This window comes from Andrographis paniculata, unplaced genomic scaffold, assembly GCF_009805555.1.
Source record: "Andrographis paniculata isolate CXL003 unplaced genomic scaffold, ASM980555v1 Contig10END, whole genome shotgun sequence".
NCBI classification, from domain to species: domain Eukaryota; kingdom Viridiplantae; phylum Streptophyta; class Magnoliopsida; order Lamiales; family Acanthaceae; genus Andrographis; species Andrographis paniculata.
The window spans coordinates 1,146,849-1,160,717 of record NW_026137380.1 but is presented as its reverse complement, the minus strand read 5'-3'; the positions used below and the strand labels follow the sequence as shown (position 1 = coordinate 1,160,717).

Genomic DNA, 13,869 nt, shown 5'->3' with positions numbered 1-13,869 from the left:
TACTGAGATTCTCTTATAGTATCCGTAACTTGGAGATGATATTGTCTCAAGAGGGAATGTTGAGTATTATTTTTGTTGTGAATTTAGATCCAAGATCCATAAAATTGAATGTTGAGTATTATTTTTCATGTGAAATTATATCCTATAAGCTTATTTGAATAAAATATTGTATATTTCCTCTGTCATGCTCTAAGAGTATAAGAGTTTATTTTATCAATTTTTTTTAAAAAAATTATACTTTAATTTTGTATTAAATTTTTTAATTTATAATTATTTTTATTCTATTTTTACTAATAATTCTAGTTATAAAATAGACATAATAGTCATAATGAAAATATATCAATACAAATAAAGATAACAAAAGATAAAAAAAATAACATTTATAAAATATTTTTAAGGTTAAGATGACGCAAAATACGACGTAATTAGCGGAAACAATAATTTTAAAAAACCCATATTATAAATAAATCGAATCAAAATTAATATTAAACTAAAGTCCGAACCGTCCCCGATCCGTCCGACGCTATAGGAGAAGAGCTTTTAGTCGCACCGTGAGTCGCCGCCGGAGATCAAGATTGAAGTTCGCCACTGCCAGCTGCTCCGTCGCTGTTCGCCGGAGGAAACCGGTCTCTGAGCTGCCGGAAAAATCCGGCGCAGAAATTTCAGCCACAGTTCAGCGGCGTCGATACCGGAGTAGAATGGACTGCTGTCGTTCGCGATTAAACGTCGAATTCACCGGTTGAATATTGCTGCGCAATTGGAAGACTTCAGAATCGAAATCGAAGTAGGGAGGGGAGATTGGAATTGTCTTACTGCAATTCAATTTCGTTTAATATTAATTAGGGTTTATTTGATAATTGTTTCTACTAATTAAATCGTATTTTGTATGCTCCATGGATATGCTCGAATCTCGTCTATCCGAATGTAAATTTACAGGATTGAGATACAATTTTATTATATCGCTAGATTATAGGAATCATATCAGAAAATCAAAATTTATAAACTGGAGAGTCTATAAATACGTATTAACTTTTATGTTTTCCAAACAGCTACTTCAATCTCCAGGGTTCATTGGAAATTTCTGATTCAGGATCAAAGTAAATTTTGAATATTCTGATTGCGAAAGCTAACAATGGATTACAACTCCTACGAAAGCAGTGGTGAGTAATCGCTTTGAATTTTTATTTTACGTCGTCGTCGGAAATTTTGGGTTTATTTTGATTTAGGATATTTTATGATCAATGTTTGTTGCTGAGCACTTGAGTTTCTGAAGTAAATTGGAATGCCAATCTTGTCGAAAACCTAATTTGATTTTGTATTCCTTTTGTATTTTGCTGTTGTAGAAGGAACTGATGACGATTTTCTTCCTCGAATTCAAAATCGAATGTCGAGAGGAGGCACAGTTTCTGGCAACAAAAGGATTGCTACAGCTGCGGCTTCAATGTCTTATCCCATGGTATGCGAAGATGCTAAAATTGAAGCTAAAATTCGTCAGCTTGAAAGGGATGGATATTATTCAGCTCTACGAGCATTTAGAGCTCAAGCTGATTCTATAACTTGGGTACAATTTAATTCAAACATGGATATCTAATACTGCATTTTGTTGGATCGGATTGAATGGTAATGAAATATGTTTTTCCAGGAGAAGTCAAGTTTTATTACTCAGCTGAGGAAAGAGTTGAGAATATCGAATGAAGATCACATAGAGCTTTGCAAAAAGGTTAATGAAGATGAAACAATCCAAAAAATAAGGTTGTTTGTTGTTTATAGTTTATATAATCGTCGAAGAACTTATTACTCTGTTTTGTAATGTACTAAGTTTTTAAATTCTATTAGGGAGTGGCGACAATCAACGGGGAGTGGATTTCGTGCTTCTAAACCTGTTGCTGATAGTTCTTTTTCAACTTCGCAAAAAAGGCAAAAGACTGAAAGGCCATCTCCATCTCCAAAAGCACGGCGTGGAAGACGTCGATTGGAAAATAAAACGACTAGGATAGAAGATATTGAAATTGATCCATTGGTTGGAAAGAAAATTAGAACTAGGTGGCCTGTAGATGGTAATTTTTACGAAGGAATAATATCGGATTATGATGCTGCCAAGGTACGCGTCGCTTTTGGTGAATTATCGACTTACTTTATATTCATTCATAGCTTAAATATTTGTGTTTTTTTATAGGATCTTCACGCCGTACTCTATAATATGGATGCTCCTAATGAATCATGGGAATGGGTGAATATTTCCGAGGTCGATGCATTTTTATTTTTTTTCTTTTTCTGAATATTTATCATTGTGTGATACGGAGACATAATTTGAAATATTCGGTGTTTTGCATACTTAACGGCTAGTTATGTCTTTCAGATTTCTCCTAAAGATATCCAATGGGTAGGCACATATCCATTTCATCAGGTTAATCCTCGAGGAGGCCTAAAAGGTAGGGGTGCAATAAGTAGTCGATCCCAGAAGGATCTCAAGAACAACGATGAAATACGGTTGCTTGACACAGATGTCCTAATCGAAGAGGTAATTTTTGGAGTTACTAAGGTATAGATATCTTCTACAATTACGATGAATTAACTTTGTAACTTTGGCAGGTCGAAAGGGTCTTCGGCGCCCAACATCCCGACCCTGTGGAAATCGAGAAGGCGCAAAAAGTGCTAAAGGTTAGAAAAATATCAATGTTCCGGCATTCTATCTTGTCTATGAATTTGTTTGAATAAATTTATCGGTCTTAAAACATGTCGATAAAACAGGACCAAGAACAAGCTCTTGTCGATGCTATTGCAAAGCTCGGGGCACTATGCGATGATGAAGATGGTATGTTTGTATGTCGATTGCAATTTTTTTTTTTTTTTTTTTCTATGATTTGGGAATCCGTAGTCGTTATTTGTAGATTTTATTTCTACTATAGTTAATAGCTCAACATTATTTTAAACGAAGTGTGTTATATTTATTTATTGTATCAGGTTCGGAATAGGTGATTCAACGGTTGCAAGTGTAAATTAATATTTCTGGCACGTGGGCTGAAACAAATTTATTTATTTTTACATTAGGACAAATGTATTGACTAGACTAGATTATATTCTCGTTAGCAAAATTGAAATCTTACTGAAGTTTCATACTATTTATTTTATTAAATTTTTTTGAGTCAAACTCTTAAATTAATATTCTGCAAAATCTTGTACACTTTCAAACATGGCATAACTATAAAACAAGTGCTGCTGGATTGATGATTTGAGAATATATATATATATTATATGTATATGTAGATACACGTAATGGGCTGGTCAATAATTGAAATTTACTATATATATATTTTTCACCCAAAATAATATATATTGGAGTCTTTGAGTCTATCTCAAATAATCATCATCCTTGAAAAATATGAGGATCAATAACCATTGAATTAATTTACAGATCTTTTTTGACCACTCATATGTACACAATGCATGCATTGTGACATACTGATATTCAACATAATAATAATAATAATAATAATAATAATAATAATAATATTGTAATGATGGTCATAATGAGTGCCCACCAACCCACCCACCTACTCCCACACCAAAATCTTTTCTAAATTCATTTTTTGTTTGTCCGCTGTTCCTATATTTTTTATTTTTTATTTAAACATAGTTTAAATAGAAATTTTTAAATTTTGATTATAGTCGAAAGTTTAGTATTTTATTTGATATCTAAAAAATGGAAAAAATAATTTTGATAAATAATACTTCATTCGTCCACCTAATTTGTTTGTTTTAGTTTAGGGTGAAATTTTAAATATTGTGTAATTAATAAGTAATTAAAAAATATATTAGTATAAATAATCATAATTTAATATGAATAATTATGAATTAAAATTAAAATTTTAAAAATTATAAATTATGAATTTTAAAATATGATTAAAGTATAATTATATCTTTACAAAAAAATAAATAAATTATGAAAGAGTCAACAAGTTAAGTGAAACTGATGAAGTATAAAATTTTCAAATATATATAAACATAGCCTTAAGTATTACTCCTCATCCGCATTAATTCAAAGTATTTTTTTTACTATTTTCGTAGTATTCTTACTTTTTATCTAAATTACAAATATACCATTACAACGTAAAATTACTTTATAAAAAAAATAAAAAATCAAAGCATAAAATATATATATAAAGAGATTATAGGAATAGTTGCAAAAGAAATACCGTGTGGAAAATTCCGAATTTCCTTGACTAAGACTGCTCTTGTTTTGAATTTTCATTTTAATTTTTTTCTACTATCTAATCATTGCAATTATATATATACATTATTTTCTTACAAATCACCACAATTAATCACTGTTAAAAATAAATAAATAAATAAATAAATAAAACCTACCCATTGTCTCCCTTTTTGTGTGATTAATTAATTATGAATTATTTGGTGATTGCTGAAAACCTCTTACATAGTTACATGTATGTATTGGTTTAGGTGGGAAATCAGAACAAACCCAACCTAATATTTTTTACATAGCCCCTGGTCCTGAACTCCCTCCATCAATCCACACTTGACAGGACTCTCCCAGGTCCCCAGCTCCACGCCCCTGCCAAGAATCCGCTCACTTTATGATCATTTGCGTACAGACAACACAGCCCAGATAAAAATAAAAAATAAAAATACCCATATTAGAAAGAAACACAAAACACTGCAAAAAATAAATGAGGGATGAAAAATTAATTAAAAATAAAAATTTAAATTGAAAATAAACAAGAAAAGCACAAATCAATTAAGGGGTTGATAACATGTAATGTAATTAGACTAATTTTAATTAATTTATTATACGTATGTGAATTAAATAATTAATTAAGCCTTTCTCTGTTTCACCTGTAGTGATCAAGACAGGTGATGATGACATGTCCCTTTTCACCTTCATATATATATATATATATATTAAATAATTAAATAAATTATAATTAATCAATAAATAAATAAATAAATTAATCATATAATAATATTGTTAATGATGATGCAATGGGGCCATGGTCGGTTGCTTTATACAATCATCCAAAATATAATCTAAAATTTCATTTATGGGCTTTTCTTTGTCACCAATGTTTTCTGACCTTCCACGCCAGGGCACTCTCATCTCTTACAATAATAATAATAATAATAATAAGGTCTTTACTTCGATTTTTTTTTTTGTTTAAATATATATTTGAAAATTAGTGATTACAAATTTTCACAACATGGAATAAATAATAATAATAATAATAAAAGCCATGCTTAGTGTGATTAGGGTTTTTGTGTGGGGATGAGATATATTAATTTTGATTTTTTTTTATTATTATTCTTGAAAAAGAATGTGGTGGTAGTATTATTATGATTAGATAAAACAGTATTATTACTCAATAAAACAATTATTCTGACAAATTATTCATGTTATGCCAATAAAATTACATGATTGAACGACAACATAAACATTTTTGTTGACTGAAAACACTGTTAAGAAAATTATTTAAATCGATTCATCTTGTGATCCTTATGTGATGTGTTATTTTTGTATTTAGATTTTATATTCATACTATTTTATTTTGTAAAACTTGTGTTTAAAAGTATGAGCACATGTTTTTATAACATTAATTATTGACAATAAAAATTCGAAAAAACAAAAATGAAGAATTTTATTTAGTATATGTAGAGCTACAGAGAGATCTTACGCTTTGTTTAAGTTTTCAAACTTATTTTTACATTATTCATGAAAAAGTGTACTAAAAAATATCACTCCCTAGTTATCAAAATATGTATTCAAATATTTGGACACGAAATTTAATAAAAATAAATAATAATAGTTATTATTTTCTTTCTATGATAAGAATGCACACAAAATTAATGTACTCTTTTGCAAAAAATAAAATAAAATAAAATATATATAGATTTGGATGACAGAAGGAATATATTAGAATTTTAAAATATTATATTAAATATTTATTTATATCTGCATATATATATTTATTCAATTTTCTACTATTTTCAATCAATAAAAAAAATTCAAAAAATATATATAAACATTTTTGTAACATATCATTCCTTTTCTTTTTAATAGTGTTCTTTTCACTTTAATTTAATAGGTTTGTAAGATCATTAATACACTATTATATTGTTGAATAAAAAAAATTACAATATATTTATCCATTAGTATAATAGATTGGCATTCGTTGAGGCAAATCCCTAAATATATATATTAGGATGAGTGAGAGAGAAGGAGAGAGAGAGAGAGAGAGAGAGAGAGTCACGTGAGGGGGTCACGTGGGGATCAATAATGGGAGAATGTACTTGTAATAATTGGTGTGTCATAAAGGGCACCCCAACTTTAGCAGACACTTTCATAAATTTGCCACCTTTGTCCCCCCCACGCCTCATCAATTCCAATATCATTCATTTCCATCCCAGCCATTCATTGCTGTGGACCCCACTAAAACAATGGTCCCGATCCTTCCGCCCCCCAGCTCCCGGGACCTTCCAACCCACCTAAACAAAAAAGACAAAAAAGAAAAAAAAACTCGATCTTTTTTTGTATTCATAATCAATCTGCAGTATGAATGAGCTAAAAATAAAAACTCGCTCAATCTGAAACCACCACACAATTTCAAAAAAACAAAAAAAATTACATCAAAACCATCTGTTTTCTTATTCTGATTCTATACATACACACACGAAGAACTAACGAAAAAAAAAATAATAATAATAATCCAACGACGACGACGACGACGATGTTCTCCGAATCCAAATTTAATTGTATAAAAATAAGTATATTTCACGACGACGCGGCGGGCGGCGGCGTTTTTTTGAAAGGGAAGAAAGAAGCGGGCTTTGTCACCGGCGGCGGCGGCGGCGGCGCCGATCTGGATGCGGTGGCGACGCGCTCGCAGGACGGACACATAGTGAGAGTGGTGGCGGGGAGCTGAGCGTAGAATGGACTTGACGAAGCTTTTAGTGCTCGCAGCTCTTGCAGCTCCTTCTGCAGGCGGCGGTTCTCCTCCGTCAGCGTCTCGCAGCACCGCCGTAGGTACTCGCAGTCCACCTCCGTCTGCTTCAGCTTCGTCCTGCTAGATCACATCGCATACATAAATATATAGATACAGATATAGATACAGATATATAGATATAGATATAAATCTCTATACCTTGCCCGTCTATTCTGAAACCAGACTTCGACCTGCCGTGGCCGGAGATTCAGGTGGTTCGCCAGGGCGAGCTTTTGCTTCTGGTGAAGACGAAGAAGAAGAAGATGACAGTAAGATATATATATATATGTGTGTGTATGTATTTATGTATGTAAAATATGATGAAATAGAAATGAAAAAGGAAATGTTTGTAATTAAAGAAATGAAATGAGGTGGGGACTGACGGACTGACGGGATTGAGAGTGTGGTGTTCTTTGAAGCTTTCTTCTAAAAACGCCGACTGTTCTTTCGACAATCTCAGCTTCTTTCGAGAGTTTATTCCATTCTCCTCCTCGTCGCTCGCTCTCGACGTCGTTTTCTCGTCCTCGTACGCCCGTTTGTTGTCGGAAAATATCTGAAGATTTCCGTACATCTTGTATGCTTCAATAGCCGCCGCCGGCGCCGGCGGTCTGTTCACGTCGAAGCCTCTCGTCGCCGGCAGTCCGGTGTTCTCCGACGAACCGTTCTCTGGACTCCCTACGGAAAGTGAAGAAGAAGAAGAAGAAGATTAAATTAGTCAATCACAGCCGTTGATTTGTGGATCTTAGGGTTTGGGGGATAATATCTACCATTGTCGGAGGACCACGCCGTGAGGGGGAGAAAATTGGGGGAAATCCGGCGAAGGGGGGGAGGAAGGAGATGGAGCTGCACCGCCGGAGCGGCGCAGGTTTCCGATCCCTCCCGATTGAAATCTTGTTCCTGATCGGAGGCGTGATCTGCGTCGTCTACCTCGTAATCGTCGTCGGTTTCTTCCTGAGATTTGGTCTGATGATTTCCGTCAGCCGGAGATCCGAGCCGCAAATCCATGCACACGCCGCCGGAGGGCTTCTTCGAGGCGGCGGCTTCCTTCGACGCCTCCGTCGCAGTGTCCCCCAAGCTCAGCCCCAATTCCATGGCGGATCGAGGAAGACAAAAGCTACAGAAAAAAAAGAAAGGGTTTTTGAATGGGAGCAGTGGAAAGCTTCTTTATAGACACAAACTGATGTGCTCATAATTAATGATAATAATAATTAATTATTTTAAAAATAAAAATGAGTACATATGCCATGTTTGGTTTCATTTTTTATTCTTTTATCTGTCCACAAAAACCATCACTGTACTCCCATTGATTGAAGATGAAAACAAAAAAATATAGTAGGAGTAGACCAAACATGACCTAGTGGGGGCCTTGGCCCCTTTGATTTTCTTTTTCTAGTCTTCACTTTTTTTTTTTTACATTCTCTACCTCTTATTGCTATTTGGTGTATTTTAAAAATCCCTCTTTCTCTCTAACCTTGTTTCTGTTTTTAAGGTTTTTGACCGACACGGGCGTGTTGACTAAAAGCACACACGTGGAAACCCTATTTTTTTTAGGGTCCATTAAGTGAAATGGATTATAAATATAAATATTCTAATTCTAATGAATCATATATTAATTGGTAACCAAGAAAACCCTAAATGGGAAACCCTAATTTCAGAAAAATGGGAGCTTTTTTCAACGGTAAATAGTCGTGATGATGGACTGGTCAAATTGACCATTATTGGCACTTGACAACCTTAAGGCCGTGTTTGGATGAATATAATTTAAAAGGAAAACACAAAAGTTGGCATTTTAAAAGGAGAGTTTCCGAGGCAAACTACATCATGCGTTGCTTCCCCATGGCCATGCTGGAAAAATAAAAAACTAATATTTATATAAACTAAAAAATAATACTTTTACTATAATAGAGATTAAATTTTTATTTATCTGTATTTTGTTAAAATATTTTGACCCGATGATTGCCGCTGTTAAACAATAAATTTATCATCCGTACGGCGTCCGTCGCTTCGACACGTGGCGTGTCGCGATAGGCTGAAGCGATACCCAACGGCCTGACCGTTTGTAGCGGTCCGTTGGGCAGTTATTATTATAATAAATGAGTGAATCATGAAAGTTGAAGCAGATAAGAATTGAAAAAAGGATTTTAATATTTAATCTATAAAAAATAAAATAATGCATACGTTAATTGATATTTGACTCATGATGACTCACTAATTCAGGTGGTCCGGGACTCGGGATCTTCACAATCCCACGGTCAAGGCGGTGGGCCTACTTTTCCGGCAGTGTTGATCATCCCAGGACCAGAGATCCAAGGACTGCAAAACGAAAATAGTGTCTTTTATTGATTAATTTACCTTTTGGTAGTCATTTCATTTTTGGTTTCTGCCTCTGCGTGTCACATAGCCAAGAAATTAATAATTATCACCCACGGTTTTATATATCGTACATATATACATACTCATATTTTATTTTATTTAATCTTATTTTTTAAAAATAAAAATAAGACGAAAAAGGGTATTTGAAAGACACACTGTCAAATGTAGTTTTGAATAATTATTGCAGCAACCTCAAAAGCCATGACCTGCATTTAATTCTTCCTTTATTATATTAATATTATTTTTTTTAAAGTATACTTTGACTTCAAACTTTGCTCACACGTGACTTCACCTTTTTAAATATACTTCCATTTGATTTCCTTCTTTCTTCGTATTTTAACTTTAAAAAAATTAAGAGAAAAGATGAAACGTACATGGCGAAAGAAAATCGACAGTACTTTTTGGGGGTCAAAAAAACTGACAAAGGGCACAAAAAAGATAGAAACTTTTTTCAGTTAATTTGCAAGGAGGTAGTATTACTTTCTACACTTTGCTAAAAGTCATTACAAAGATCTTGTGCATTTGATAATTACAAGGTTGTAGTAAAGTTGCTGCAAGAAAATGCACTTACCCACTAATTAAGCCAAGACATCTTATCTATATATATATAAATATACAAATGTAAAAGAGGTACTATCCATTATATATATATATATATATTTATTGAATTCCAACAAGAGCAATGATTGAGTTCACCGCTAGTTATCATCAATTTACACATGAAGAAGAAGAGCCTTGTCTGCTACTGCTACTGCTACTTCTGCAATGCCAAATTATAGTCCCATTCATTGATCATTTCAGCTTTTTTTTTTTTCAACATACTCCCCCAATTCCACAGGTGCTTTCTTGCTTCCTTGACCATCATTAATAGAGAGATAGAGAGAGAGAGAGAGAGGGAGAGAGAGAGACATTACCAGCAACTGAACAAGACATGGAAAGCTGCACTTCACTCTGTGTAGAAGATGGATTCATGCAACAACAAGACTTTCATTATTGCACAGCTCCAAACAAAGAATGATGAGAAATCAATGGATGCTCAAGAGATAATCTATAATGGAATTGGAAGCACAGAAAGGATGATGAAGTGTAGATTTAGGATGAGAAAAGATTGCATCTTTGCATAATTGCTACAAACAATCGGAAATTAATGGCATCTAATGCGAATTCGTAGCAGATTCGATCTATCCTGGACATTAATTCGACTAATTAGATTCGGAAGAACTTCAATGCAGTAGGTTCGATCACATGGCAAATGGAGTCAATCATGCCTTCATTCTCATGCTTCATTTATAGCTATCATCATGCCTTGTCTCGACATTAATCATCAACCAAATATCTGTAAATGCCGAAATTTAAAAAGCAAGCAACGGATTCGAATCCATGGAATGAGATTATAGCCAGTATGAAAAGCAAATATACCTCTCAGTCAGTTCAATCTTCTCCTTCTAGAAGATCCCTGGCTGTCCGGAGGGCTTCCATATTGAGTCCTCAGAAAAATATTCCGTCTACGAAGAGAATAACGAGACGCAGGAGGAAGTATAAACGTAGACAAAGTATCCCTTCCAGAACCCTGTCCGGAAGAATCAGAAACATCAGTTGGTTGCAAAGACGAAGAACCGGGCAATGTGGCATTTATGTCGGGATTGACAGGTTGTGAGCCAAAGGAATGCTCGATGATCCGATTCGCCAATTCATCCGGCGAAGGCGGCAGATCGCTTCTTTGAGCACCGTTATTAATCACCGTTTCGAGGTCTTCTACAAGCCTTTCTGCACTAGTCAAGGCAGACGAGAGCGTCGCAAGCGACGCAGCACTTTCCGACAGCACTCTCGAGACCTGATGGATCCTTATGTGACGAGCGCTGGCTGCTTCCCCCGATTGCCGTCCCGGCGCGTCCGTGTCACCGCCAGTGGCACCAATGCTCATTCGAATCCGTCGGAGGGCTTCGGCGACGGGTACGTGCGACATCCTGCGCGTCACTCGTTGCTGCCTTGCGCTCTCGACTCTGCGAGCCTTAGGCCTCGGAGGTATTATCAGCCCGTCGGGTGTCTCGTTCACGGCCTCGCTGTCGCCATTTCCGTAAATAGGAATTATCGTTGTGTCGGATACCTCCCCTTTGCAAACTGGACACTCTTTGGAAGTCGAATCGACGTCTGAAACGCGGTAGAAACACGACCAGCAGTACAAATGGCCGCAGCAGGTCAAGATTGGATCCTTAGCCAATTCCAAACAGATATTGCAATCGTAAAAGCTTCCACCATCACCCTTATCAGCCTTCTTCTTCTTCACTTCAGACTCCATCTCCAATGCCTTTGCTACCAAATGAGACCTTTTCCTATTACAATCTTTCCCATTTTCCGGCGTTCTAATCACCATCTCTGAATTGTCGATTCCGATTCCGATTCCAACGCCTGTGTCGGAATCTAGGTTTTCGTCAGAATGTCGAGTGATTTCCATAGAACTTGTCCCGGCTCTTCTCCTTTGGTGCAGCCTCGCACGAGCTGTAACGCCTGAAATCTGACGGAATCTGTCCACTACCATCATACGAGTCGCCGGAAATTCATCCGACGGTAGAGGAGGGTTAGGGTGTTGGTTCAAATCAAGATCAATGAAATTATTCGCATCCATCGCGTTATCATCGCCCATCGCGCGGAGGAAAACGAAGAACAATTAACAATTTACCCCCAATCGAGACCTCAATCAGCAACAACTCCTTCCCCCAACCAAAGAAGGCACGAATTTTCTCCCAAAGCGTTAATCAAGATATCCAAATAGGCAGAAACTCGAAATCAAAATTGGAGACACATCAATGCGTATAGTTTCGCTGAGACTCGAGGTCACAAACCTGCACAGCGCCGGGGATATGGCGAATCGCGGATATCGATAATCCAAGGATCAAATCTCTCGTCGGCGCAATCGATTCCTGATTCATCGCGCAACGGAGGGTCCAATCGAAGCTCGAATTGGTACAACTCTGGCGAGAGAAAACGGCAGGCAGAGAGGTCGGCGCAGTTGGGAGCCGATCAGGAGAGAGTCTCGACGGAGCATTCGCAATCGAAATCGCATTCGCGTTCGCGTTCGCGTTCTTGGCTGGCTTTCGGGACTCGGGGATCTAGAAGAATACTAATTTGTCTTCTGTGGTCACAACGACGCCGTTTCGGAGCCTTTAAATCCGCTAGGGAACTGTTTAGATTGATTTTTTTTAATCTACTTTCCATATCTACCTTAAAATTTAATTTAATTAATTAAATCACTACGCAAAATTAACAAGGCAATAAATTATAAATAATCTTTTGAGATCATTGGTTATATTTAACACAAATACACCATTAGAAAACAATATAGTATATAATAATCTTAGTATCAAAGATACATTAATCTAAAATGAATACACTAAATATAATAATAATAATTTATACAATATATTATAATAATTAACATCATAGTGACAGTACATATTTTGAATATTAATTAGTTCTCTAATCTATTACTGTTAAGAGGAAATAAATACGATTCCAAAATTTGATCTATAAATTCAAAAAAAAATTCAAACTAGGCCAGCCCACCATAGTTGAAAATCCAAATTATAACTGGGCCATGCAAATATGGCCGACCTGACACGATTTATCAAAGGTTTAACTTACCAATAAAAATATTATTTCTTATTATAATTATATTTATTTAGATTATTATTATTATTATTATTATTAATAAAAAGTGACACAAAATATACCTAAAATAAATAAATCGAAATAATACTAACTCAACCCAGCAGAATTTTAGGCCCATTTCAAAATTGGGCTAGACCCAACTAGCACTGGTTGAAAATAGGCTGGACTGGCCCAGAATAAAATAATGAAATTGACCCAAAATTACCATTTCTATTCTTCGTCCAATGACTTATAAAAAATGATATAAGTGGCCTGATAGTTAGTGTGAGTAGTAAATTCAGTTTTAGTTCAAAATTCTTAGATGCCATTTGAATAAAAAAACAGTTTATATTTTATATAAAATTATAATATATTAATTTTACTGTCAATAATATTTTAATAAATACATAGATAATGGCCAGAGGTAGTCATTATTTTAATTTTAAATGTTGGGCCTATTAAACAAGCCCAAGAAAGGATGCACATTGTTTGTCAAAGTATTTAGCAGGCAAGTTTGAATTTTTTATTTTTTATGAGTGATAAACTGTATATATTATAATTTATTTTCATTTTTTTTTTATTCAAATTTATTTTCGTTTTTAGATAAAAAAAATACCTATTTTTTACTTTTTTTTTTTTTTTATCCTAAAAAAATTATTTTTACTTTTACCTAAAACGTATACCCGATTAAATGGGCATATATATTGTGTTATACTTATATTACACTGACATAAATATTTTATTTTTTTATTATTAATTAGTGCTTTTTAGGTTTTTGATCAATAATTGAGAAAATCAATATAATAAAATCAACACCAAAATTGAATCGAAAATACATTATAACCAAAATATG

At 34.5% G+C, this 13,869-nt stretch overlaps 3 protein-coding genes across 4 annotated transcripts; 1 reads left to right on the top strand and 2 right to left on the bottom strand.

Annotated features, from left to right (window-relative positions):
- Positions 1–505: 505 nt before the first annotated feature.
- On the top strand, positions 506–3,163 carry LOC127245271 (protein EMSY-LIKE 3-like). Its single transcript, XM_051266050.1, has 10 exons — positions 506–784; positions 1,050–1,160; positions 1,344–1,561; positions 1,643–1,752; positions 1,837–2,101; positions 2,177–2,245; positions 2,360–2,521; positions 2,593–2,661; positions 2,752–2,815; positions 2,965–3,163. Exons 2-10 carry the CDS (start codon positions 1,133–1,135, stop codon positions 2,973–2,975), a joined length of 996 nt encoding a protein of 331 aa, XP_051122007.1. The 5' UTR covers positions 506–784; positions 1,050–1,132; the 3' UTR covers positions 2,976–3,163.
- A 3,360-nt stretch (positions 3,164–6,523) lies between these two features.
- Positions 6,524–8,143, bottom strand: LOC127243548 (homeobox-leucine zipper protein HOX11-like). Its single transcript, XM_051263669.1, has 4 exons — positions 7,763–8,143; positions 7,387–7,670; positions 7,155–7,234; positions 6,524–7,073 (listed from the first exon to the last, which is right to left on the bottom strand). Exons 1-4 carry the CDS (start codon positions 8,085–8,087, stop codon positions 6,785–6,787), a joined length of 978 nt encoding a protein of 325 aa, XP_051119626.1. The 5' UTR covers positions 8,088–8,143; the 3' UTR covers positions 6,524–6,784.
- A 1,688-nt stretch (positions 8,144–9,831) lies between these two features.
- LOC127243425 (uncharacterized) lies at positions 9,832–12,495 on the bottom strand. Of its 2 annotated transcripts, XM_051263554.1 has the most exons (3): positions 10,788–12,495; positions 10,283–10,319; positions 9,832–10,128 (listed from the first exon to the last, which is right to left on the bottom strand). In XM_051263554.1, the coding sequence occupies exon 1, from the start codon at positions 12,010–12,012 to the stop codon at positions 10,795–10,797; it is 1,218 nt and encodes a 405-aa protein (XP_051119511.1). In that variant the 5' UTR covers positions 12,013–12,495; the 3' UTR covers positions 9,832–10,128; positions 10,283–10,319; positions 10,788–10,794. The 2 variants fall into 2 exon arrangements, with proteins under 2 accessions (XP_051119511.1, XP_051119429.1); XM_051263472.1 differs by having other exon boundaries at positions 10,111–10,704.
- Between the last annotated feature and the right edge of the window lie 1,374 nt (positions 12,496–13,869).